The 27003-nt window shown below is 49.2% G+C and overlaps 1 protein-coding gene across 1 annotated transcript in view; it reads right to left on the reverse strand.

Moving 5' to 3' along the window:
• The window catches only part of LOC138120968 (collagen alpha-1(VII) chain-like), a 93955-nt gene that overhangs the window by 12267 nt on the left and 54685 nt on the right, over window positions 1-27003 (reverse strand). The window contains exons 51-74 of the mRNA XM_069034103.1: window positions 26013-26126; window positions 22021-22224; window positions 21194-21289; window positions 20436-20480; window positions 19835-19879; window positions 18922-18957; window positions 18122-18157; window positions 17594-17653; window positions 16855-16980; window positions 16152-16223; window positions 15968-16003; window positions 15618-15677; window positions 14823-14867; window positions 13710-13745; window positions 12631-12666; window positions 10822-10878; window positions 10619-10690; window positions 9109-9180; window positions 8614-8649; window positions 4164-4244; window positions 3001-3054; window positions 2680-2733; window positions 1790-1852; window positions 813-875 (exon numbers count right to left, since the gene is read on the reverse strand). Coding sequence (XP_068890204.1) covers window positions 813-875; window positions 1790-1852; window positions 2680-2733; window positions 3001-3054; window positions 4164-4244; window positions 8614-8649; window positions 9109-9180; window positions 10619-10690; window positions 10822-10878; window positions 12631-12666; window positions 13710-13745; window positions 14823-14867; window positions 15618-15677; window positions 15968-16003; window positions 16152-16223; window positions 16855-16980; window positions 17594-17653; window positions 18122-18157; window positions 18922-18957; window positions 19835-19879; window positions 20436-20480; window positions 21194-21289; window positions 22021-22224; window positions 26013-26126 — 1599 coding nt within the window. The remainder of the gene's footprint in view (window positions 1-812; window positions 876-1789; window positions 1853-2679; window positions 2734-3000; window positions 3055-4163; window positions 4245-8613; window positions 8650-9108; window positions 9181-10618; window positions 10691-10821; window positions 10879-12630; window positions 12667-13709; window positions 13746-14822; window positions 14868-15617; window positions 15678-15967; window positions 16004-16151; window positions 16224-16854; window positions 16981-17593; window positions 17654-18121; window positions 18158-18921; window positions 18958-19834; window positions 19880-20435; window positions 20481-21193; window positions 21290-22020; window positions 22225-26012; window positions 26127-27003) is intronic.

The following is a 27003-nucleotide window of genomic DNA, read 5'->3' on the forward strand; positions in this document are numbered from 1 at the left end:
ACACCCAGCAGTGATGGAAAACAAATCTGTGGGAGAAGAGAAGAACAGGAGAGGAAGGGAATGAGAATTCCCTGGGAATGATCTCCCTGCTTCCAACCAGAGACTTCAGGAGGTGTTTGACCTCATCTGGGAATGAGGAACGGATTTGTTATCAAAAAAATCCTTTAAGATCCCAAATCTGCTGGAGACTGGAATGCAGGAAGGGCCTGAGGGGCTGGAAAATGCCAAGAGATTTGATGGAGGCTGCTGGGATTGTGGGATTTCATTTTTTTTCCTTAAAAATTTACCGTTTTAACAGAAATCCTGGATTTTTCCTCCCTATGGAGAAGTACAAATTTTGGTGTGGGTTTTTTTTAAGGAATAAAGCAGGAAATCAAGGAACGCAGAGAAGGAAGATTGGTGGGGAGCGATCCAGGTGGGAATTCCTCAAGGAGGTGAGACCACAACTCGGGATCAGCTCGGAGACCTTTCCCATTTCCCAGGCCACAGCCTGATCCAACTCTCCTGCCCCAGAGCATCCCAGGGATTTACCCTGGGAGTGGTGGTGGAAAAAACTCTCCCAGTCCCTCCAGATGGCTTTTCCTCACACTAAGCTGGCTCCTCCTGGGGTTTTATCCATGGACAGAGGTGAATTTAAGGAGACCTCTCTCTCCTGCCCTTTTCCAACTGCATTCCCAAGCCTAACGTTCCAGCCCGTTGACATTTCCCCTCTGGAAAGGGCACCTACGACGTGGAAAATGTTGAATTTTGTTAACTCCACCTGATGGATGTGGGATTTATTCCTTAGAAATGGCAGCGGGGTCGGTACCAACCTTTTCTCCTTTCTCCCCAGGAATTCCCGAGGCGCCGTCGTTCCCTGAGGCTCCCGGTTCGCCCTGGAAGGAGCCAAGATAAAATCATGGCTAATGCGGGCTTGGCAAGGCTGCGATTTTGGGAATGATCTGGTTTTTCCTTGGATTAGAGTTATTGACTGAGTGGCACCTCTGGTGGTATTCCAGGAGAGGGAAAAATCCCGGTAAAATGGAAAGGAGCCGATGGAACGTCAGGATTGGGATGGATGAACTTGGCTAAGGAGATGAATAAAGATCCCGATCCCAGTGTCCAAGAATCTTCACCCAATCCATGCTGGGTGATGGGAACAGATCCAGGATAACCCAATTTATGCCCTTTGGAAGAACCCAGTCCATGCTGGGTGATGGGAACAGATCCAGGATAACCCAATTTATGCCCTTTGGAAGAACCCAATCCATGCTGGGTGATGGGAACAGATCCAGGATAACCCAATTTATGCCCTTTGGAAGAACCCAATCCATGCTGGGTGATGGGAACAGATCCAGGATAATCCAATTTATGCCCTTTGGAAGAACCCAGTCCATGCTGGGTGATGGGAACAGATCCAGGATAACCCAATTTATGCCCTTTGGAAGAACCCAATCCATGCTGGGTGATGGGAACAGATCCAGGATAACCCAATTTATGCCCTTTGGAAGAACCCAATCCATGCTGGTTTATGGGAATAGATCCAGGATAACCCAATTTATGCCCTTTGGAAGAACCCAGTCCATGCTGGTTTATGGGAATAGATCCAGGATAACCCAATTTATGCCCTTTGGAAGAACCCAGTCCATGCTGGTTTATGGGAATAGATCCAGGATAACCCAATTCTTTCCCTTCGGAAGAAATGAGCCCTTTCCAGAGGTGGATTTGGGAAACTTTTGGGAAAACTCTTGTTTTTCCAAATGTCCCTTCCCAAACCATTCCATGATTCTGTGACAATTCAGATGCTCACCTTTGCTCCGTGTCGTCCATTTGATCCTGGAATTCCCGGTTTTCCAGGACTGCCAATTTCTCCCTGTGGATGGAAAAGCAGCGAAGGGGCTGTGAGGACAAAGAACCCCCAAAACATTGGGAAAATTGGCTCTGGAAAGGCAAGGAAAGGGCTAATCCAAGGATGACACTCAGAGATAAAGTCTCACTTCAGCCTGGAAATTTTAGATCACTAAAACTTAACTAATAACGAATTAAACAAATTAACTAATTAACACTAATTTAACTCAGAACCAAGATAATTGGAGATCCTTGAAATTGGAGATTGTCTGAGCTCCAAGCTCACCTACAGGAAAGTAGGTGGGAAATTCCCGGGATAAAAATTCCGTTACGAAATGGAGCCGGGCCGATGAAAACAACAAAATATTAACAACAATAATGATAATAAATAATAATTAAAATTTAATAATAATAATAATAACCACAATAATAACAACAACATCGGCTCTGTCACCAACTGCTCCCCATTCTCTTATCAAGCTTTCCAAACCCTCCATAAAAAGCCCATTAAGGCTCATTATCGTTGTTTACTGATAAGGGACTAATGGTGCTGATAAGAGCTGGGCACGAACTTAGAACTGAGCCCAGGCCGTTGCTAAGCCACGGATCAGGAGGGATTTGGGCAGGGCTTGGTTTAGTTTTTAACCCCAGCTTATCACAAAGTTCCCTGCAAGCCTTCAAGCTTCCCAATCCGTGATTCCCTGCTCTTCATGGGCCTTCCAAGAGGGATTTTCCCACAGAAATGGGGTGGATTCCTCCTGATTCTGTGCATGATGTTGTCCTGGGGATGAGTGGGAAACAATTCTGGGAATGGGGCAGCTGGAGCAGGCTGGAAAGCTGGGCTTGGCTCACCTTGGTGCCTTTGGCTCCGGGAGCGCCGATGCGGCCTGGAAGCCCTCGCAAGCCCTGGGAATAAAGGAGAACACAGGGAATGAGGGCAAAGTAGGAATTCTGAGGGGCCTGCAAGCTCTTCCCTTGGATCCTTCCCCATCTCTGCTTGTCCCAAGCTTTATTTCCCAGGATCACCGAGTGGCTGAGGTTGGAAGGAGCTCTGGAGAACATTTCTCCGAGTCCCAATCCAAGCGGTGCCATCCAAAGCTGGTTCACCGCGTTCCCAAGGATTTTGGGCATTTCCAAGGATGGAGATTCCACAGGATCTCATCCATGTCCTACCTTGGTCCCTTTCTGCCCGGCGTCACCAGCGGTCCCAGGGTCACCTTTCCCTCCCTACATGGAAGAAAAAAGGACAAAGGAGATGAATTTTCAGGAATCATGTGCCAAAATCCCATCCATGTGCAGGAAGTTTTTTGGGAGCCTCCCTGTCATGAGGGAGAACCTACTGATCCCGGGAAAGTGAGATCCATGAGGGATTTGGTGAAGGATTCCTTGGTTCCCTGCTCTCCCTCAGGCAGAGCTGGACTTGGAACTTGAAATTTGGGCCTTGGTAAGAAACAAAGGAAAACTCAGGCTGGGAAATATGGGATAGCTAAGAAATTTTGGGATATGAACATGCTAGGAACTGGAGGAGGACAACTCCTAAAAACCAGCTCAGGATGTGCATTGGAGACTTTTCCAAGTTTTAGGGAAGACCCTGAGAAAGGCCCTGAGGCCTTTAGGGAGTGGGAAGAGACAGGAATGTGGGATCCAGGAAGGCCTGGAAAGGAATGTGGGACCCAGGAAGGCTCAGAGAGGAATGTGGGATCCAGGAAAGCCCAGAAAGGAATGTGGGATCCAGGAAGGCTCAGAAAGAAACGTGGGATCCAGGAAGGCACAGACAGGAATGTGGGATCCAGGAAGGCTCAGAGAGGAATGGGGGATCCAGGAAAGCCCAGACAGGAATGTGGGATCCAGGAAGGCCTGGAAAGGAATGTGGGACCCAGGAAGGCTCAGAGAGGAATGGGGGATCCAGGAAAGCCCAGACAGGAATGTGGGATCCAGGAAGGCCTGGAAAGGAATGTGGGACCCAGGAAGGCTCAGAGAGGAATGGGGGATCCAGGAAAGCCCAGAAAGGAATGTGGGATCCAGGAAGGCTCAGAAAGAAACGTGGGATCCAGGAAGGCACAGACAGGAATGTGGGATCCAGGAAGGCTCAGAAGGGAATGTGGGATCCAGGAAGGCCTGGAAAGGAATGTGGGATCCAGGAAGGCACAGACAGGAATGTGGGATCCAGGAAGGCTCAGAAGGGAATGTGGGATCCAGGAAAGCTCAGAGAGGAATGTGGGATCCAGGAAAGCCCAGACAGGAATGTGGGATCCAGGAAGGCCTGGAAAGGAATGTGGGATCCAGGAAGCAGCAGAGCCTTTTCCAAACAATCCATGTCCTTTTCCGCCACTCACCGGCTTCCCCTTCTGCCCCTGCAGTCCTCTGTCACCTTTGGCTCCCTTGATCCCGTTCTTCCCATCCAGCCCTGCTGCACCCTGCCAGAAAATCAGGAAAATTTCATCCCAGAGGCCACTTTTTCCAGGGAAGAGGGATGAGGACAGTCCAGGATGGAAAGCCAACCAGAGGACCCCTCAATCCGAGGTCAGAAGCTCCCCCAGGAACAGCCCCAAGACCCGAGGCTGGGATTCAGCTCCCATTCCTCACCCCAATTCCATGGGATTGTAAATCCTTGGCAAATGAAACCTGGGAGGGGATTAATTTGTAATTCCAGCCCAGGAAAGTGTGGCAGCAAAAGGGTCATTGCAGGCCCAGAGCATTTGGGTGGGATTGGGAATGGGAACAGGGATTTAAGGAATGTGTGACCCAGGGAGCTGCAGCTTCTTTGTCCCATTTTGGAATTTTTTGGCTTCTGGAGCCACATCCGGCACTGGGACCTCTTTTCATGGAGTCTCCCACTGTTCTGAGAGCAGATAAAGCTACTCAAAAATCCTAATTTACTTTTAATTTTTAATTCTTAATTTTTTTCCCCCAAGCCTGTCACAGTCTCCTCATCCAGCCTGACCAATCGGGATGGCATTTTCCAGCACATGGATGTGAAGGAGAAATTGGATTGATCCCACTTGAGCCTCTCAGCTCTCTCAGGGGAGAATGAATTGAGCAAATCAAGAGCTGAACAAGCAGAATTCTTTGCTTGGAATTCGTTTGCTGTGGTCATAGGAAGGAAATAAATTCATTAACAATGGAATTTAGATTAAAAAATCAGCAGATTTGTGTGTCTGGATCAGGGAAAATCCATGTTCCTTCATATTCCTGGCACTATCAGGCACAAATAATCTCTTTATGGGTAACTATTTATTGACACAATCAATATAAAATTCCATCTGGGGACGTAAATAAACCATAAAACCCATGGAAAATGGGAATATCTCTGTTTGCTGAGACAGATTGGAGGGTAATAAACCATTCGTGTGATGGTTAAATCCCACAAATCTGGGATACCTTCAAGTGCCTGGAGTTTGGATGGAGCTGCGAGCTGGGATCAGAGCAGGAATGGGCTAAAAAGCTTCTTTTTGAGCACTAAAAAACCTGACATTAATTAGAGTTCTCCTAATTAACTTTAATATTTCCCTGAATTGTCCCAAATGTCTCCCGTGCCAGGTTTTCCTTGTTTTCCTGTCCGTGTCCGACTCATTTTCCTGCTTTCCATGAGATCCTTCTCATCCTGAGAGAATCCCAAACACTTTTAGGAAAGTTAAACTCATTAAGGACGTGCTGGAAAGCTGCGTCTAAGCCTGGCCTACTTAGTCCAGGCAACATCAATAAGATTTAGACCTGGGTTTTATCTCTCCATAGGTGGTTTCCTGCTTATCATGGGCTGGAGAGCCTTTGGAATATGGATAAGGAGGTTTAAAATTGGGATTGGACATGGCCTGAAGGGGAAGGAGGTCATGGAGGTGATGTCTTCCAAGGCCATGGGAAAGATGGGATAGGAGGAATTAAGAAACAAAAAAAATGGGGGGAAAAAAAAGAGAAAAGGCCAAGAAGCCAAATGGAAATTTGTCCCCTCGGATTTCCAGCGCGGTGCTGTGCCAGGGAAATGGAGGCTGGACAATAAACGGGAGTAAATGGCAATTTAATGGCAATTACTGTGGGAATTAACTGGAAATGGCTCCGGCTCTTTGGATTTGGGATTAAAGCGTGGCTGGAATTTCACTGTGAACACCCCGGGAAGGCAACGCAGAGAGGCTGAGTCACCAACCCTGTGACGCACAGAAACCTCGGATCCTCTGCTTCCAGGCGCAAATTCCCACAGAGCTCCGGGCTGGAGCCAGGGAGCAGCCAGGGAGAAGCTGGGAATGAGCTGGGACACCTCGGGAAAGGCTGGAATCCATCAGGATGCCCCCAGGGTGCTCCCACCCCCCCCCCCCCCCCGAAAGGACGGAGCCGTTTGAAGCCACACATCAAAAGGAAGATGAATTTCCAAACTTCTCCTAAAAGGTTTTCCACCTCCTGGGCTTCTGCTCCTCAATATTTGATGGGATGATGCAAATGGAGTCTCCACCTCGGAGTTTCAGCCGTGTTTTTATCCCTTCCCTGCTGGGTTTTGTCAGAATGGGTCTGGCCATGATTATTTGCTGCAGTTTTGAGGATCTTTCCCAAAAAAAAAACCTCTTGGTGTTTGGGATGGGAATTGCCTGAGCAGCCTGGTTTAGTGGAAAATCCCCCAGAGCAGGGGTTTGGAATGAGAGGATCTGGAAGGGAATGATCCAAGCCTCAGCATTTCGGGATTCTGTGTGATCCCAGCTTCCCTGGGAAACTTAATATCCATAATAAAGTCAAATTCCTGCTTATAAACCATCCTCACTCCTGCTGAACTCCAAGTCTGGTACACTCCAGACTCCAGGCATTCATAATTCCTGGAAAACCAAAATAGGGAGCAAGAAATGGAGGAAAAGAGTATTAAAAATCAGAATTTGGGGGAGAATAATGGGGTTAATCCATTGTCATTTTAACACAGAATCACAGGGAATAAAGAAGAGGAGCTGGAAGCTTTAATCCATGATCCAAAGGAGCAGTTAATGGGAATAACAGGCAGCAATTGGAACATAAAAGAGGGAAGTGAGGCAGGAATAGCAAAATAAAAAGGGAGCAGGGCTTTTAAAAAAGGGGCAAAAGGAGGAGGAGGAGGAGGAGGTGTGTGGAATATCAAAACTGAACCCGTTTGTGAAGTCAAGTGGATCCATTGAAATTTCCTGAGGAACAACTGCAGGGAGAAGACACAAATGCTGTCAGCTCGGCTGGGGACTCCCATGGATCAGAAAATCGGGAGAGTAAAGGGATGAGGGTGCTGAAATCACTGCCAGGGAATTCAGCAGGAGCAGCAGTTGTTGAAAATTTGTGGGAATAAAAGATGGGATTGGAGGGAAATGAAGGAAAATGAGGAGCACGAAGCTTTACCTTAAAGATTTGGCATTGGATACATTCTGTCCTCGGGAAAAGGGGAAAAGAGGATTTGGGGAATGATGGACAGCTCTGGAATAACTCAGGGAAGGAATAACCAAAGTGGGAGCACTTAGGAGACAAAATTCCCATCAGGATCCTCCCTCAGGTGCCTGAATGGATGGGAATAATGGGAATTCCCGAAATCTTCCAATAAAACCAGTGGGAAGTGAACCTGCCAGGGGTAACCCGTGGTGGGATGAATTCCAGCCGGGATGTTGTTTATCCTGGATCTTCCAGCAGCGTCCCAGCTTGGATCTGGCTTTTGAAATTTTGGGAATGGGATGGGAAACCAAACCCCAGCGCTGGTATCTCAGTCTGGCACAGGCAGCATTGCCCTGCACCAGCAGAATCCCGGGATATTTCCAAAAGGAAATTCCTTTGTTTTGCTCAGATATGGACGGCAGGACACCACTTTGTGGGAGTTATTATCCCTAAAAACCAGGGAAAAACGGGATGCTGGAATCCAGCTGGGCTCCCTTTCCACTCAGCAAACTTTGCTCTATTCCTGGATGGATTCACCCCATGGATTCAGGTGCTCCCTACAAAACAATTCCATAAATATCCTCAATCCAACACCTACGAGTGCCGATCCCAGTTCTCGCAGCACGTTCCGACCTCGAGGCGTTGGCAAAGTGCTCAGAAGGTTGTTTATAAATATTAATAATCATAATAATGAATAAAATAATTAATGGGATGAGGGCCTTTTCCTCAGTGAGCAATTCCCAGGCTGGATTCCAGGCCTGTCAGTAATTCCACAGCTGTGACAGGGAATCAATGGGGACTTATTTCACTTTGGACAACCTTGGAAATTTGGAGTTTGGGCCCTTTATTTAAGAGCTGGACTTGATGATCCTGGTGGGTCTTTTCCAGCTCCAAATGTTCCAGGATTCCATGATTCTCGGAGTCTTTGGATCTTGGAGACATTTCCACTTGGGGTGAATACACCAAAGGCATACAAAACATCAACTAAATGTATTCTGCTTGTGTTCCTTAATGGAAAATCCTGGAATCCTGGAATGATTTGGGTGGGAAGGGACCTTAAATCCCATCCAGTTCTCATGGGCAGGGACACCTCCCACTGTCCCAGGTTGCTCCAAACCCCATCCAACCTGGCCTTGGACACTTCCAGGGTTGGGGCATCCATAATTTTTCTGGGAATTCTATGCCAGGGCCTCCGCACCCTCACAGGGAAGAACTTCTTGCACAAGCTGTAAACCCGAACTTCTGGCTGTGATCCCAGATATCCACACTGGTTTTCCAGCAAAACCTCTTGGAACACGGACTTTGTGGAGCAGCTCCGAGTTCCCATGGACTCTTCCCACCCCTTCCCACATTCCTGGCTGTGGGAGGATCTCCTCCACACCCAGGATTTGGAAGAAAGGGAAACATTTTCTGACTCACGGCAGATCCTGGTGAGCTTGGTTCTCCTGGCTCCCCCTGCAAGGAAAATGGGGATGAGTTACCATGGGAAAGACCCCTCTGGAAACAGGGAATGCTATAGGAGCTCTGGAAAAGGGACAAGAAAGGCTTTGAGGGGCTCCCTACAGCAGCAGCTGGAAGGGCAGTGGGATATCCCAACTATCCCAGCTGGAAAATGATGGATTCCACCGGCTCTAGATAGAGCTTGGAGAACATCTGTCACTTCCCTCCTGGAATACTGACATTCCAGGAGCTCCTTACTGACCATTCCAGCCTGGAAAAGCTCCCTGAGTGCTCTGCTCCTTTAAAATCTTTAGGACTCTCCTGGAAAAGCACAGCTTCTCCTGCTTTTCCAGAGCCTCAATCATTCCAATCAGCAGTTTTGGGGAGGGAATGAGGAATTACATTCCATGGGAAAACCGTGATGGGATTTTCCACCTCAGTTCTGGGAGGAGATGCCTCAAGTTGGGAGCTCACCTTCTGTCCCACGGGTCCTCTGCTCCCGAAAAGTCCCATCATTCCCTTGGAACCAGCTTCTCCTTTGATTCCCTAAAATGTTAAAAATCCTGTTAAATACATTTTGAGCACCTCCTCTCGGGAAGTTATCCGTGGAAAAACCCATGGAGATGACAGAGAAGGCGACCAAAAGCACCTTTTCCATATCAAAATTCCATCCCAGGGCTCGGGAAGAAAGTCACCAGTGGCAGAAGGACTTGGGAGGAACCTCCGGGAATTGTTATGGAAAAGATTCCTCGCCCAGTGGTGGGGATTGAAGGAAAAAAGGCAGGAAGGGAAGGGGGTTTGGACCCTTGGGATGAGCTGTATCCATGCCAAAAATCAAGGAGAACACCCTGCTGGGCCCACTGGGGGTGGAGATTCCACTCTGTCCAAAGTCATCCAGATATTTGTCCGAGAGGAGACGTTTGTGTGCTGTTTTATGGAATATTTTTAATGGAGTCTTTTTAATGGAATATTTTTTATGGATTCTTTTTTATGGATTCTTTTTTATGGATTCTTTTTTATCAGAATCCAACCGGACAGATGAAATCTATGGAATTTTATCCGACTTAAAACCACAGGAGCCCCCCCATCCCCATAGGAGCATCTCCAAGAGTTTCCTTCACTTTGGGCACCTGAGCAGCGGGATCAGAAAAGGGCAGGATCTGCCTCTTCCCAAGGGAGATGCCCACCTTGGATCAAGCAATTCCCACCTGGACTACACCGGGATCCAGCTTCCCATGGGAAATAACAGGAGCTGGATGTGTCACTGCTGTTGCAGGAGCTTCAATTTATTCAGCCCTGGGTCAGGCTTGTGAAGCCAAAGCCATTTCCATAATACGGAAATAGGGATGAGTAGGACACGGAGATGGGAGCTGTGACTCAGCTGGGAGTGGGAGAACTCCATGATTCCTCCCAGGAAAGAGGGGCCAGCTTGGGACCTGGGATGAGCTCTTGGGGAGCAGAGGGAGAAGGAGGAGCTCTGCCACCACCCAGGGGACACAGCAGGGACACAGGAGCTGCCCAAGCCTTACCAAGAGCATTCCAAAGGCTCCAGGAGCAGGGATGGCTCCTGGAGGGAGAGGGGGATGTGGGAATTCAGTGGTGACTTTTCCCAGTGGGACACCTGATATATGGGATGTGTTTGGTGTTCCCAAGCCCAGCTCAGCCCCCTGCTCTCCCTGTCGGTGCCAGAGTTGGGTGTGTCTGTGTTTTCCAGCTGGAAAGGGAGGATGCAGAGACCGGAGAATCCTGGAATGGTTTGGGTTGGAAGGGACCTTAAAGATCGTCCAGTTCCAATCCCATCCATGGGCACGGACACCCTCCACTATCCCAAGTTGCTCCAAGCCCCAATGTCCAGCCTGGCCTTGGACACTTCCAGGGATGGAATCCATAATTGGATGGCAAAAAATTATGGCATCCATAATTTTTCTGGGAATTCCGTTCACCATCCTCAGTCCCTTCCCCACAGGCTTTGGGAAATTCCCACCTTTTCTCCTACAGGTCCGTCCTCTCCCTTCTCGCCTTTGTCTCCATCAAAACCTGGCAGTCCCTGCTCGCCCTGAAAGGAAAACCAGGAATTAGCGGATTCCAATTCTTCCATCTCTCCTGGGAGGATCCAGCTGGATCCAAGTGCTGCTTCCCAGTGCTGATCCCAAGCAGGGAAGGGACAGCTTGGAAAGTCAAACTTACAGGATCTCCTTTGGTGCCTTTGTAGCCCTGGGGTCCGAAAACGGTCATGGACTCACCCTGGAGAAGGGAGAGACAGGGAATGGGATCCACCGGGAGCTCATGGATCCCACTGGGAATGCAGTGATTAACAACAACATTAATTGGTAGGGTTAATCACCCTTAATTAGCTGGATCATGAATGCGCCCAGAAACCTCCAAATCCTGATGTTTCCCAGTGACCTCCTGTCCCCAAAAACGTTGGAGCCCACTGGAATTATCCCAGTGATCTTCTGCGGACTGGAAATGGACAACAGGACAAATCCCTGATCCCAGGCTGCCCGTGCTGGGACAGATTCCATGAGTGCCACGTGGCTTTGTCACTCAGGGCGTCGGGATTTCCCGCTCCTCCCAGCCTTGGGAAGGGGCCATGGGCAGGACAGGGAATGGATCTGTCCGTGGTGTCCGGGTTTCTGGACACAGTCGGAGCTGAGGAATGGGAGCGGCACTGAGGTCACCCCCGGACTTTGGGATGCCCCCAAAGAGCCACCCCCAAGAGCCACAGGGACACAGGGACCCCATGGACACATCCCTGCCAAGCTCCTCGGGGAGCAGAATCCAGGCTATTCCAAGGAATGCCTTGGCTCTGGAAAAGGGATGGCTGTGTCTCCAAAGGGATGAGGCACCTTCTGAGGGGCAGCTGTGTCCCCTTGGGAAAAGATTCCCTTCACTCAAGTCCCTTCAGTGGAAATTTTCCTGATCCAGGAATTCTGCCTTGCTGGGGTTTTACCAACCCCACATCCATCAATATTCCCAAAAATCTGGCATTTTTTGCACTTTATCCAGCCCTCACCTGGTTTAATCCACATGCCTGCTTCCCAGCTCTCTTAACAGAGGCAGGATGGGGCTCAACAAATTTTGGGAACAAAAGGGAGACTAAAAATCCTGCAGCTGAATCCAACCCAGGACACAAACCCTGGGATTCACTGAGCTATTCCCACATTGATCCAGGGGGAATGAGAAGGAAAATGAAGCTGCAATCAGGTGCAACAAACCCAAGCCAATTTTTCCCTCCTGCTCCTGTTTTATCTCCGATTCCACCTTATCTTAAGGCATCCTTTGGAAAACATATCCCACATTCCTTCGGCTTGGGAAGAGTTTGGAGGCCTCCTCACGAAGAAAATTAAGAACTGATTGGTCTCCGGAGCGAGTTCCTTTCCCGAGGAGCTTCCTCAGAGACAAATGGGCCTTAATCACGGAATATTGTGTGACTCAAAGGCAGCATCATCATCCCAGAGCTTTTCCAAACCTCATTTTCCAACGAGCCATGCCAGCCAGGAAGGAACTTAACAAAACACTGGGCACGAGTTCAGCAGTTTCGGAGCATTTTCCAGGAGCACTTGAGGAGTTATTTTCCCATTACCTGCCAGGAGCCGGCTCGGGCTGCTGGAAATTGAGGTTGGCTTTGGGGTCAGCTGCTTATTCCAAAAATCAGGGGGAATTTTCTTCCTGCCTTAATTCAGGATTTTTGTGCCCCAGCAAATCGTTCCCAAAATTACTTTTTTTTTTTTTTTTTTTTTTTTTTTTTTTAAAGCTGTTGCTTTGGAGGATCCCATCAAATCCATCCCAAAAACTTCGCTCCGAGAGATGTTTCCAGCACAAGGATGGAATCCAAAACTGGGATTTAAACTGGTGGAGACGCCCCCCAAAAAGGAGGGGGAGAATCCATGAGTTGTCTCCATTTCATAGGCACAGCAAGGAGAGGATGGATCCAGGCTTTCCTTGGAGCCCCACAGTGAAAGAAAAACCCCAAAACATCGGGAATGTCCTTACTCGTTCTCCCTTTGGTCCCAGAAGTCCCCGATCACCCTAAACCAAGGAAAAGAAAAAATAAGAGAGATGGATTATTCCCTTTCATTCCCTCCTGTGTTGCTCAGGCCACTGATTCCCACTCCAAGGCTAAAAATCTCCTGGAGCTGGAAGTCAGATCCTCTGGACAATCTGGAAAACCCTCAGCTCCTCCCGAAATGTTGTGGCCATCCCAATGTTTGGAATGGAGCAGGTGGAATTCCCCGTCTCCCTGTGTCCAAAGGAGTTGTCCAACCTCTTCATCCCTCCCTCAGGATTAGGGGCCCTGTGCTCTCATGGATTGGGATGAAAGAGCTGCGCTGGAGGATCCATGGAGACCTTTCCTGCCCTTCCCACAAGACTCGCCTGCCTTTGAACCTCAGGAATTGTCCAAATTCTAAATTAATTGAGGCCAAATTGATGGCATTGACAATGAATGAAACCCCAAAGGACTGAGGGGGTTTTCCTGACTCCATCCATGGCTCAGCACATCCGTAATGTGGATTTACTGCTGGATTTCCCATCCCAACGGGATTCAGCATCTCCATCCCGCAGCGGTGGGATGGCACCTGAAAAATGAAGGATTTCCCAGATTTCTCCCTCAAATCTTTTTATGGAATGTGTATGGAATAGGAGCTGGAGTGCAGAGCATGTGAGGCTCACCCAGGGGCTCTCCCAGCCCATTCCCAGGAGATCCTGGGATTATTCCCAAGGCTGATCCAGGGGCTCTCCCAGCCCATTCCCAGGAGATCCTGGGATTATTCCCAAGGCTGATCCAGGGGCTCTCCCAGCCCATTCCCAGGAGATCCTGGGATTATTCCCAAAGGCTGATCCAGGGGCTCTCCCAGCCCATTCCCAGGAGATCCTGGGATTATTCCCAAGGCTGATCCAGGGGCTCTCCCAGCCCATTCCCAGGAGATCCTGGGATTATTCCCAAAGGCTGATCCTGGGATTATTCCCACTGGTTTTACAGGGGCAGCTGCTCCCCCCAACATCAGGGCACCGTGTGGATAAAGAGATGTAGATAAGGGTTGTAGATAAGAGTGGGAGATATCAGCTCTTACTCTTTGGCCTTTCACTCCCGGGAAGCCTTTTGGACCCTGGAAAAAGCCATAAAAAAAAAAAAAAAAAAAAGTGAGGATCCACAATAACAGGAGGAAAATGGGAAGGTGGGAAAATTTGGGAAGAGCAGCCTCCACCCAAAGGCAGAGCTGCTTCCAGGGATGGGCTCCAGCATGGAAAAACCGCTGGAAGAAGCAGCACAGGAGCTCCTGCTTCAATCCTTTGCCCACCACCAGGATCTCCTGGCAGATGGATCAATTCAGCCGGATTCCCTCATTTTGAGAATCCCACTGGGATTTTTGGACCCTCAGCATCCAGGAAAAGCTCCAGGAGATTCCTCCAAGGTGGAGGTGGATGCTCAACGAGGATCTCCAGAGCCCCTGGAGGCCAAACCAGGGTGGGAAGCGCATTTGGAGAGAGGAAAATCCATTGTGGTCATCCCTGTTTGCAAAATTCCCAGGAATATGCAGGAAGATGGGAATTTCCATCTGCAGGGACACCTTCCACTACCCCAGGGTGCTCCAGGCCTCACCCAACCTGGCCTTGGACACTTCCAGGGATGGGGCATTTTTCTGGGAATTCTATGCCAGGGCCTCCCCACCCTCGCAGGGAAGAATTTCTTCCCAATATCCCATCTATCCCTGCCCTATTCCGGTTTAAAGCCATTCCCCCTTTTCCTATTGCTCCACATCCTTATAAAAAAATCCTCTTTCCTATCATTCCATGAAAAATAATAGCCTAATAAATAATAATTAATCAATATCTAATAAGGAGTTCATCAAAATTCCTGCTGCGCTTTGTGTCTCCCCTGACTCAGCCCTCTCCAGCAGAACAAGAGCCTGAAATTCCTGCCCTGGAATTCCCAAAATTCCCACAGAACTGACAACAGCAGGGAGGGATTGATATTCCAGGAGGGCCTCCAAACCTTGGGATGAGTCACCCAAATGGCCAAGGACATGAAGGAATTCACAGGATTTCCACTCCCTCATCCCATTGGAATTCAGGTTCCCAAATCTCTATTTCCCACTGGAAGAATCCCATTGTATTCCTCTCATGGCTCGTGGGGATTTTGGCAGCCGTGGAGCCGCGGTTTTCCGGGATAGGGGAACACTCACCATCATTCCAGGGGGACCCCGCATTCCCACGATGCCCTCGTCACCCTGGGGGATGGAGAGGGGCAGGGATGGCCGCCAGCACCCAGGGAATCCCAAATCCACAAAGCATCCCAACGTTTGGAATGGAGCAGGCGGAATTCCCTGTCTCCCTGTGTCCAAAGGAGTTGTCCAACCTCTTCATCCCTCCCTCAGGATTAGGGGCCCTGTGCTCTCATGGATTGGGATGAAAGAGCTGCGCTGGAGGATCCATGGAGACCTTTCCTGGCCTTCCCACAAGACTCGCCTGCCTTTGAACCTCAGGAATTGTCCAAATCCTAAATTAATTGAGGCCAAATTTAGATCTTCCATAGAAATCCAAGGCAACCTGAGATCCCGGGATTTAGATTTATGCCGGAGTCAGAAGAGCAGAAACATTATTCCATCATTTCCTTTGGCTAATGAAGCTCCAGCAGGATTTACCCACAGCTGTTGACATTCTCAGGGAATGTTTTGCCTCCTGGGCCTCATCCAACAGCAGGTGGGGAATTTGTCCCGATGGATTGGGCCATAAATTCCCAATTTATTTGTGGAACAGCCACAGGAGCAGCAAATTGAAACACGGCCTCCGATTCCGACTCCGTCTTTGCCGGAAGGAGACCAAAACTTCTGAGGAGCACAAGGAAAAGGGAATTTTGCTGCCTGAAACCCTTCAGGAATTTCTGGGATGGGTGGGTGGGAGGTGAGGGATAAAGCTGCTTCCAAAGGGGGCTGGAAGCTGCAAGAATCCAAGCCTGGAATATTTATGGATGGACCTACCCTAGGGCCAGGGAATCCACGGGGACCTCTCGGGCCAGCGGCTCCAACGCCAACTTCTCCCTGGAAAGCAGAGAATTCCAGAGGTGTCACTCGGAGCAGGGACACCACACCACCCAATTCCTGATTAATTTGGCCAGGATTGAAGTCCAAGGAAGACTCAGGAGACTCAATTCCATGGATTTTCTGCTGTTCTCTCTGGAGGGGGCTCCAGCAACCATGGGAAGAAGGGAGTGAGGGTGGAATGGGATGAAAAGGACGGGATCAGGCATGAGGAGCCAGAGGAAAGCAGGGATTTGTCCCATTCCCATCCCAGGATCTCAGCTTGGGACCTTCCTGGGAGGGTGACTGACCTTGTTCCCTTTGGGTCCCGGTGTCCCGGGAATTCCCTGGAAAAGGAGAACAAAATAAAAGGGAGGATTTCCTTTGGAAGTGCTCAGTGCTCTCCTATCCCAACATTCCAGAGCAGGAAAGCCCATCCAGCCCAGATCCCTCATCCATCCCTCCCAAAAGGCACAGGGAATATATCAAACCCACCTCTTTTCCTGGGGATCCCGACGGTCCCACAGGCCCAGGAAATCCATTCCGGCCTCTCCTCCCACGTTCCCCCTGGAAAACAAAACCCTTTGAGAGGAGAACACACGGATGGGAAAGCTCCTGATTTCCCTGATCCAGACAAAAAGCAGGAGATGGTGATCCAGGTGTTCCCTGCAGTGGCAGGAATTTCCTCATGGAAAGGGTTACCAGGCATTGGCAGGGGCTGCCCAGGGAAGTTTGGAGTCCCCATGGAGGTGTCCAAGGAATTCCTGGAGGTGGAACTCACTGGGGATTGGTCACAGGTTGGGCTCGGTGACCTTGGAGGGCTTTCCCAACCTTTGTGATCCTGGGATTCTGGGATTCCTCCCTCTTTTCCCAGGGATCAATGACCCCAAAATTCCGTGCTGCCATCCCTGTTCTACGGCCACTCCTTTCTTTTCCAGTCACCTCATAAAATTCCCAGGAAGAACAACTTCCTGGGGGCTCCACTCCTTTCTTTTGGAACCTGAGGACCATCCCACTGTTCTCATCATTCCCACTACCTTCCCTTTTCCAACCAGGATTTGTTCCCACTTCCCTGACAATGTCCAGGCTCAGGAAGACCTGGAATTGTGGGAGCTTGACGCACAGGATCCACCTGGCACGGGCAGTTGGCTCACTGTGGGCACCCTGAGGTGACAAACACCCCATGGTGTCCCCTCACCTTCTGTCCTGGAATTCCGGGCACCCCCGGAGCCCCTCTGTCCCCCTGGGATCCGGGAGTGCCGGCGTTGCCGCGAATTCCTTGGATGCCCTGAGCTCCTGGAGGTCCCGGGGCCCCTGGCTCGCCCTGGTGAGGGAATCACAAGGAATTGGGATATTGGGATATTGGGTGGGATCTCCTCTCCTTCTAAAGGTCCTGGAGAAAAGCTGGGATGCCTCCTTGAATTCCCATGACCACGGAATTTGGGACAGCGCTTCCAGCCCTGATCCATGAGGAGATCCAAGGGCTGGAAGAATTGTCACTGAACTTTGGGATGTGTTTTCTTCCCGAGTTTTGGTGATGAAAGGGCTTTTCCACAGCTAAAACAAGGAGAGAGCCTTTAGCTCCTGACCTGAGGTGAATTCCAACATCCCAGGGATCCCTGGAACTCATTCCTGATGAGCCCACAATTCCCTGGATTTTTTTTTTCCCCAGCCTGAGGATGTCCCTGCTGATTGCAGAGAGCTCAGCCCAAACCATTCCATGATTCCATGATATTCATCCTCAGGATCTCCCTCTGAAACGGCCCTTTGGAGGACACAGAGCATTCCCTCTCTCCCAAATCCTTCTCCTGCTTTTCCAGGATGATTTCAGTGCTTTCTCTTTCCAGCCACTTCCATGCTCCACACCCAGCAGTGGAAAACCAGGATGACAAAGAGGAAAATCCACGGAAAAAAATCCAAGCAATATTCAACCATACCTTAAATCCTGGTGGCCCAGCCTGGCCGATGGGACCTCTGAACCCAATTCCTGGTTCTCCCTGGGAAAGGAAAGTCAGGAAAAATCAGGAATTCTCCTTCCAGTGTGAACCCAGGACTGGGAGAATTTGTTCAGGCTGTTTCATGGAGATCCAGCTGAAATCCCACAGAGCTGATCCCATTCCAAAGGTTTCTACAGAACTCTCATCTCCTCTGGATGATCTGAGCTGGAGACACAAAGCTGCTGGGAATCAGCTTTGGAAAAGAGGGAGCAGGAATACGACCAGGAATGGTATCCCAGGACTCTGGGTCAGACCCATTCCCTGGCGTTACTCATTCCCAAGGTGGCCTGTCCACGTGATCCTCCTGGAATCTCCTCCTGGAATCTCCTCCTGGAATCTCCTCCTGGTCCCCAGCCAGCTCTGGCCATTCCTCAGGAGTGAGCTGGACACTGATCCCGAGGTGGGAATGTGGGATATGGGAAAAGGAGGAAAAGGCCCCCCCTGGCTGGTGCCAACTTTGTCCTTTACCTTTTGACCTTCTTCCCCTCGGTCCCCTTTGGTGCCCTGTGGAATGAAGAGAGGGATCCGACGTCATGGAATTGTCACCCCTGAGACAGAGACTTCCAGGGATTCTCTGCCTGGAATGTGGGGAAAAATCCTGGGAAAACGCCCTAATTCCAAGGAAATCAGTGACCAGAGGGGACATCAGGTCATTGTCTGGGTGAGTGACATCGACCTCTACTTCCATTATTGGGGTTTTGGGGCTAATTTTGATATAATTGCTTTTAAGTAATTAATTATTAATTCGTTAAATTAATTAATTAATTAATGGTGGTATCATGCACTGTTCTGTCCTATCCCAGGAATTTCAGCTTCTCTATAATTAATAATTCTGATTATTTTTTCTAATTATTTATTAATAATTATTTCTTAATAATTACCCATTAATAATATTTATTCATAAACAACCAGACAGTAATTATCTAGCAATTATCGTTAATTAATATTTGGCAATTGATCATGAATAAATTATTTTTCTATTAATAAATAATTTATTACTATTAATTTATTGTTAAGACTTATTAAGACTCTGTTTAGTTATCGTATTATTTATTAATGAAGTATGAATTATTAATAAAGAATTAATTTTTATATCCATCTTTTTGGTTTGCCCTCATTAATCCTGCTGGACAAAGGTTCAACCCCACCTCTGTAATTCCTTTGACTTCATCCATTGATATTCCAGGGTTGGGATTGGATCCAGCCCCACCCAGGCTCCTCTTGGAGAAGATTCCTTAAAAACCCTTGGAGCTGATTCCAGCACTCACCTTCTTTCCAGGTTCTCCCACGTCCCCAGGCTGTCCCTGCAAGACAAAATTCCCCTCCCAGCCACTTTTCTTCCCTCTTTTCCTTCCTTTTCCCAGGATTCCATCCAAAATTCCCCATGGGCTTCTGCCTTTTCCCAGCCCTCCCTTTCTCCTGAAATTCCATGCCCCATCCCGCTGGATCTGCCATCTGCTCCCTAGAAATTTTCCCGGCCCAAAGTGGCCATGAAATGAGGTTTTTGGTGGCCTTTTTTCCATCCCTATCCTCGTGCCAGGGCTGGATTTTCCTTGTCCATCCCCTCTTTTAGCTCCCAAAATATTTAGTCCCCAAATATTTGGGGAGTATTTGGATCTGAAAGCAAAAATTGAATTTATTTGCCTTAGAAGTCCTGAAATCTTCTGGGAGCACAAGAAGGAGAAAGAAAAATCGGGATGTGGTGCAGTTATTTAGGGATATTCCCACTTTTTTTTGGTAGGAACGAAGATCTGGATTCATCTCCATTCATTTCACGGGCTGGGATTTTGAGATGGTTTAAGCAGGGAAAGTAAATCTTATCTTAATCTTATCTTATCTTATCTTATCTTGTCATCTTCTTATCCAGCAGAAAATGAACATTGGGAATTCCCGTGAATTTCTGGAATCGTAGGATACAATAATTCCATCATTTGGGTTGGAAAAGTCCTCAAAAATCACTAAATCCAACCTTTAATCCTTTGTATGGGAAAACTGCCGGAAGTGGGGAACAAAACCCCCAGGAAGGCTGAGGGATAAAGGTGGGAATGTGCCAATCCCAGGATCCATTGGATCGGAATGTCCTCTCCATGAGCATATTCCCAACTGCCATCCCCTTGCTAGACCCTTTCAGCACAAGGAATTCTGGTTTCAAAGGATCAGCTTGGAAAACCCCATCCCTACCTTTTCTCCTTTGTCTCCACGGGCTCCAGGAGCTCCCATTTCTCCCTGGAAAACAACCAGCAACGCCTTGAATCCCAAACATTCATTATTCCAAGGAATTTTCCCTTCCCTCTTTGGAGCAGGGGGGTGCTGCTCTGGTTTCTGCTTCAGCTTTTGGCAAATATCCATGGGGGAATCCCTGATTTCCAGCACTTGCATTCCCAGAACGGATTGGGAATGTCCTATCCTGTGCAGTGGGAGTGCAGAGGGAAAACCACAAATCCCTGGAGCAAAAGCCAGGGATAAGTGACAAATTGAGGGCTTCCTTATCCCAGGATACTGCAGATTCTTGTTAAAGAATTCCATGGATTTGAAGGAGACTGGAGGAATCTGCAGAGGCTGAACTGACTGAGGATTCCCAAAACACAAATTCCATGTTTGCATCAGCTGTGAAAGATTCCATCCTGGAATTTCTGCTCATGCCAATGGCAAAACTGTTGATTTCATCCTGAATTTCCTGATTTTTTTCCTGTGATTCCTCAGTTTCCAAAAAGTGAGACAGCTCTGGGAAAATGGATCATTATCCTGGGAATGTGCATTAAAAAGGGGGAAAAGCACTGACCTTTGGGCTGTGGGAGAAGGGATCAGCTGGGTCACTTCTGTCCTTCTGCAAGGGAAAAATGGGATGGGATGGAAGGGATGGGATGGGATGGGATGGGATGGGATGGAAGGGATGGGATGGGATGGGATGGGATGGGATGGGGTGGGGTGGGATGGGATGGGATGGGATGGGATGGGATGGAAGGGATGGGATGGGATGGGATGGGGTGGGGTGGGATGGGATGGGATGGGATGGGATGGGATGGGATGGGATGGGATGGGATGGGATGGGATGGGATGGGATGGGATGGGATGGAAGGGATGGGATGGGATGGGATGGGATGGGATGGGACGGGGATGGGATGGGATGGGATGGGATGGGATGGGATGGGATGGGGTGGGGTGGGGTGGGGTGGGATGGGATGGGATGGGGTGGGATGGGATGGGATGGGATGGGATGGGATGGAAGGGACGGGATGGGATGGGATGGGATGGGATGGGATGGGATGGGATGGGATGGGGATGGGATGGGATGGGGATGGGATGGGATGGGATGGGATGGGATGGGATGGGATGGGATGGGATGGGGATGGGATGGGATGGGGATGGGATGGGATGGGATGGGATGGGATGGGATGGGATGGGATGGGATGGGATGGGATGGGATGGGATGGAAGGGATGGGATGGGATGGAAGGGACGGGATGGGATGGGATGGGATGGGAGAAAGGAGCAGCTGCCTCCTCCCTGGGATAAGAGCAGGACAGGAGGAATTCCACACCTTAATTCTCCTCAGATGATGAGGGCCTGGATGTGCCTTGGATTCAAAAAGAGGAGAGGGAAGTGTGGGAGCAGCTGGCAAAACTTTTCCCTGAGCCTGGAAAAGACAGCCCTGAGGAATGGGATGTGAGGAAGCAAGGGGGGAATCCCAGAGGGAAGCTGGGGGTTTCCAGGGATCACCAGGATCCTTGGGGTGACCTCCAGGCTCCTGATCTGCTCCAGCCTGGATGGGACATCTGGGAGCTGCCAGGACCAAGGAATTCCTGAGAAATTCCTGAGGCATTCCAGACTTCTGGCAATAGCCCATTTTAACCCTGGAATTCCTGGAGGGCTTTGGAAAAGGTGTGGATGAGCTTCTCTCATTCCTATTCCTTTTGGGAATGCAGGGTGAGGGTCACTCCCTGCTTTCAAAGAAATCCATTCACAGGAAAACCATCCCGAATTTTCCATCCTTAACTCCTGGGAATGGGAATTTTTGCTCTTAAATTTTATAAAAATCCACTTTTTTCCCTATTTCTGGGATCTTGTGTCAAAGATCCCTGGAATTGTCCAGGTGTGTCAGGAATGGGCAGGTTTATAACCACCCCCACATGGGAATATCTTTGACATTCCAAGGGGAATTCCAGTTGTTCTGTTTTCCCCCAAACCCAGGTTCTTCCATTCCCTCATTTCCCTGGATAAATACATGGAGAAGGAGCTGTTTGTCCATGAAAAATGCTTCCTGCAGCAGCTCTTTCCTGCTTTATTTATGGATATTTATCCCTAAATTTCCACATTCATTGTGTCCTTGCCCAGGTGGGAAAAAAGGGATGCACTTCCATCGCTCACCGTGGATCCAGACGGGAATTTCCGAGCTCCCGGAGCACCGGGGGGATGAGCCGGTGATGGAGCCACCAGGGAAGGGTCACTGCTTCCTCCTGCATCACAGGGATGGCTTTGGAATGGGATCTTTATGGAGTGTCCCTCATGCCTGGGAGATCTCCTGGATCTGTGCCTTGGGATTGCGGAGCCATTGCCAGAATTCCCGTTTTCCTGGGGGAAGGGAAGCAGAGCACCCGATACATGGACAAGGACTGGGTTCAAACCAACAGGGGAGAGAATTGGATTGGATGGGAGGAAAAAATTCCATACCCAGGGGATGAGGAGGCCCTGGGAAAGGTTTCCCAGTGGATTCCCCATCCCTGGAAGTGTCCAAGGTGATGCTGGATCGGGCTTGGAGCAACCTGGGATAGCGGGAGGTGTCCCTGCCCATGGAACTGGATGGGATTGAGGATCTCTCCCAACCCATTCCGTGATTCCAGGAAATCCCAATTATAAAAATCAATATCAATACCAATAAACCAAAATGATCTTTTCCAACCTTAAGAATTCCATGATTCCGTTTTCTAGTTTATCACCAGGCCACGAATCCACAGCCATTCCAAAGCAATAAAACCCCACTGAAAAAATTCCAGCTTGGAACTTGAAATCCCTCCCTACTCCAGCCATTCCCAGGCAACTCTGTGTTTATTGCACCTGGAATATCCAACTGGAATAAGTCAGGAATATTTAAGGCACACAAAGTAAAGGAAATAATTCCTGAGCTGGCACCTAAATTGTTCCTGCTTTTCCATATCAGCAGTGGGAAATGATCCATTGGAAAAATGAGAATATTCCCATCAAGAATATTCCCAGCAATTATTCCCTGGGCCAAATATTTGGGGAATATTTGGATCTGAAAGCAAAAATTGAATTTATTTGCCTTAGATGTCCTGAAATCTTCCGGGAGCACAAGAAGGAGAAGGAAAAATCGGGATGTGGTGCAGTTATTTAGGGATATTCCCACTTTTTTTTGGTAGGAACAAAGATCTGGATTCATCTCCATTCATTTCACGGGCTGGGAATTTGAGATGGTTTAAGAAGGGAAAGTAAATCCTAAACTTCCAGGGAATGCTGGTGAGTGCAGCTCTGTGAGGTTTCCAGGGATGATAATTCCTGTTTTCCTGGATTTTAACAAACCACGGGATAATTTCACCTCGTGGATAATGAACCCAGCAAATTCCTGGCTCACAAGGAAAAAAAAAAACAAAACAATTTGGAGCCAACTAAAACTGGAATTCTTTCCTGGAAGAGGATGAGGATGAAGGAAAAAGGGATAAAAGAGGGATGAGGGATGTGGGGATGACCAATCCAGGGTGGTTTTTTTGGGATAAGGGAGGGAAAATCTCCCAGGGATGGCACCATGGGATGGATTTTCCCATCCCTCCTTCCTGGGCACCGCTCATTTCCTTGGGAATGGCTCTAAAATGCTTCTCATTCACATAAATCATCATGGAGGTGATTCCAGAGATTCCAGAGGCTGCCTGGCTGAGGTTTGGAATGTGCCCTGGGATCCCATTTACTGGGAATTGCTGGGGGTAATGAGGCTCCTTTAATTCCATAATTTTGGTGGTTTCCTGCTCCCGGAATGAGGCACCTCCAAGAAAAATTGGGAAGCTGCTGCTTGTTCAAGGAATGATTTGCTGCTGGCAGGGGAAAAAAAAAGGAAGGAAATGAGGGAAGGGAGGAAAGGATGGAAGGATCAGAGGAAAGGAGGAGAGGACAGAGAAAAATGTAAATAAAAGGGAGAGGAAAAACCAAAATATTCCTGCAAAAAAAGGAAAGGGAGAAATAGGGAAAAGCCAAGATTCCATGGAGGAAAATGAAGCAATTGTGGGTTTATCCCCATGGAGATGAGGGGGGTTTATCCCAATTAACTCTGGAAAGGGATAAGTTTAAATCCAGGGGAGCTGGGGGGTGGAGGAGCAGGAATTTTTTGGGATGATCCCATAATCCCAAAGCAGCGGTTCAGCCATGGACACGTGGATCAGGGCTCATCCTGCTCTTCCCAGCGCTTCCTTTGCTTCCAATTAACTCCTGCCAGGAATTGCTCCTGGGGGAGGAGCTCCTGGGCTATTCCAGGCTCCATAAACCTTGGAACAGGTGGAAATTTCGTGATTCCTGCTGCTGCTGCCTGGAAAACCAGCAGGAAAACCAGCAGGAAAACCAGCTCCATTCCCTCCTTGGCATCTCCAGGATGTGAGAGCACAGGGAAAGAGGGGCTGCAGCTCTTTCCCTGCCTTTGGAATCTGCTGTTCCCTCTTCCTAAGGGATTTTGCTCCAAATGCAAGCACGGAAAACATCCTTGGGATGCAGATCCCATCCTGCTGAGGCGGTTTGGAGTGTCCTAAAAAATTTGTGGGAGTTGTTCTATGTTTATAAAGCTCCTGAGAAAATTGGGATTATTGGAGACACTGATGGAGCTGCTGGAGAGATTCCAGAGGAATCCATGGAGCTGCTCCCAGGGATGGAGCCCCTCTGCTCTGGAGCCAGGCTGGGAGAGCTGGGAATGTTCCCCTGGAGAAGGGAAGGATCCAGGGAGAGCTGAGAGCCCTTTGCAGGGCCTAAAGGGGCTCCAGGAGAGCTGCAGAGGGACTGGGGCCAAGGGCTGGAGGGACAGGAGCCAGGGAATGGCTTCCCAGTGCCAGAGGGCAGGGCTGGATGGGAGATTGGGAATTGGGAATTGCTGGCTGGGAGGGTGGGGAGGGGCTGGAATGGAATTCCCAGAGCAGCTGTGGCTGCCCCTGGATCCCTGGCAGTGCCCAAGGCCAGGCTGGACATTGGGGCTTGGAACACCCTGGGATAGTGGAAGGGGATGGAATGAAATGATTTTCCAGATCCCCTCTATCCCAAACCATTCCATGATCCTAAAAACCAAGGGATTTGGGCTCCATCCTCGGTGCTTCTCCAGCTTCACCATTCCCAGCAAATGGCATTGGTGCATTCAGGAGGAAAAGCAGAGCCCGTGGATGCTCCTGGCACATCCCGGAGTCTCCAGAGCCGCAATTCCCACTCCAGGTTTTTGTGTTTGAGCCGGGAGCCCTCTCGTGGCTGCTGAGCCATCGTTAATTCCAGCTCCGTGATTAACCCTGGAATGCATTCCCGAGCCAGGGCATGGATAAAGGGATGGGAACAGCAGGAAGTGCTTGGCAAACTGGATAAAGCACAGCGGGATTTCCTGGAGCAGGATCTTCCCACCTGGAGTTATTCCCTTCCTTACTGCCATCCCTAAAAATCTCCTTGCTGATGCTGTTCCTGCAGCTCCAAGGAAATATCCAAGGGATTTTCCCCTTCGCTTTTTAAAGCTATCGCTGTCCTGCCTCTGGGTATTCCCAAGAATTCCATAGGGATACAAAGATGTCCAAACTGGAGGGTGCTGGGTTTGGTGCTTGGCTCTGGAGCAGGATTTGGGATGGGAATCTCTGCCCAGGAGAGCAGGAAAACAGAGGGAAATGGGATTTTAGGGATCAGAGAAAATCCCCAAATTCCTCCTTAAACCCTAAAATCCTCCCCTTTAAATGAGTTGGATGCTCCAGAGCACAGCAGGAATATCCTGGAATATCTGTGGAATATCCTGAGACATCCATGGAAAGCGGGAAGGAAAAGGAAATTTCTTGTAGGGAGCATATTTTGGATTCCCTGTTTGGAGTGTGCATTATCCCTGTTTTAAAAGTTTTGGGAATCATCAACTCTTCAGTCAGCCAATCCCAAATAATGGACGGATGGTGTGGCCTGATGGGATCAGATAAAAAGGGATCATCCTGGGTTTTTACCCCCCTGTCCCCCCAAAAATACGGAATTAACCACCAAAACATTTCCCAAGGGCTTTTCCTCACTCCCATCCTGCCCATTCCAGGAGCTCTGGTGTTCTCCAGGGATTTGGAGAAGCCATCCCAGCACTCAGATCTGCATCCCAGTCCCCTCCAGTCCATCACTGGTCTGAAATCCTTGGGAAAACATACCTGGCTGGTGTCCTGCTGGGGTTGTCCCTCCAGCCTCTCCTCCAAGGGCTGGAGGAGCTCCAGGGAACGGTTTCCCTGCGGATCATCTGGATGTGGTGGGGGCACAGCCAAGCTCTGCAGAGGGGAATGGATAAATGCTGACAAAATTCCATTAATTCCCACAAAAAGCAGAAAAAACGGACAGTAGGAGCCTTTCCCAAGCCCTGACACTGATCCATGCATCCCCATCCTTTCTCCAGCTCAGCTTCCCATTCAAACAGGGGCAAACCTCAAAATTCCAGTGATCAAGCTCTGGGAATTGTAACTCCTTTGCATCCATCCAGTCGGCACCAATGGAAAAGGAAGGATTCCCTGGGGGATGGAGGGATGCTCCCATGGTCCCAAATCCTATTTTCCCGTTTGGGTTGGGCTCCCAAAGCTCAACAGAGATAGTTTTGGGGCCTCTGTATCCCAAATCCCAACTTTTGCTGGCTCCAGGATTGGGTCTTTTGGTGCAAACCTCCCATCTTAAGCCCCTAAATTGCCCTAATCCAGCTTGGAAAAATCTGGGAAAAATGTGAGGACACGGGAGGAGCCTGGGGCTGAGGGAGGGCATCCTGTCCCACCTTGTCCAAGTCTCTGAGGAATTGGATCATCCTGATCCAGCCACAGAGGGACAAAAAAGCCCAGGAGATGCCTCCAACAGGAAGTCCAGCATGGAGAGACACCTTAAAATTGTGGATAAATTCCAAATTCCCATAAACAGGAGCTGTTAATCAGGATGCAGGTGGCTGGGATTAGTCTGGATACTCCAAATGAGGCCTCTGGAGTCACAGAATCATGGAATGTCCTGAGTGGGAAGGGACCCACCAGGATCATCCAGTCCAGCTCCTAGCCCTGCTCAGGCTATTATCCCAATAATCCCAACCTGGGAGTGTTGTCCAAATGCTCCTGGAGCTCTGGCAGTCCCAGCATGGACAATCCCAATCAGTCCTGAGAGCAGGATTGGATA

The sequence above is a fragment of the Aphelocoma coerulescens genome, chromosome 1A (assembly GCF_041296385.1).
Source record: "Aphelocoma coerulescens isolate FSJ_1873_10779 chromosome 1A, UR_Acoe_1.0, whole genome shotgun sequence".
Classification (NCBI taxonomy): domain Eukaryota; kingdom Metazoa; phylum Chordata; class Aves; order Passeriformes; family Corvidae; genus Aphelocoma; species Aphelocoma coerulescens.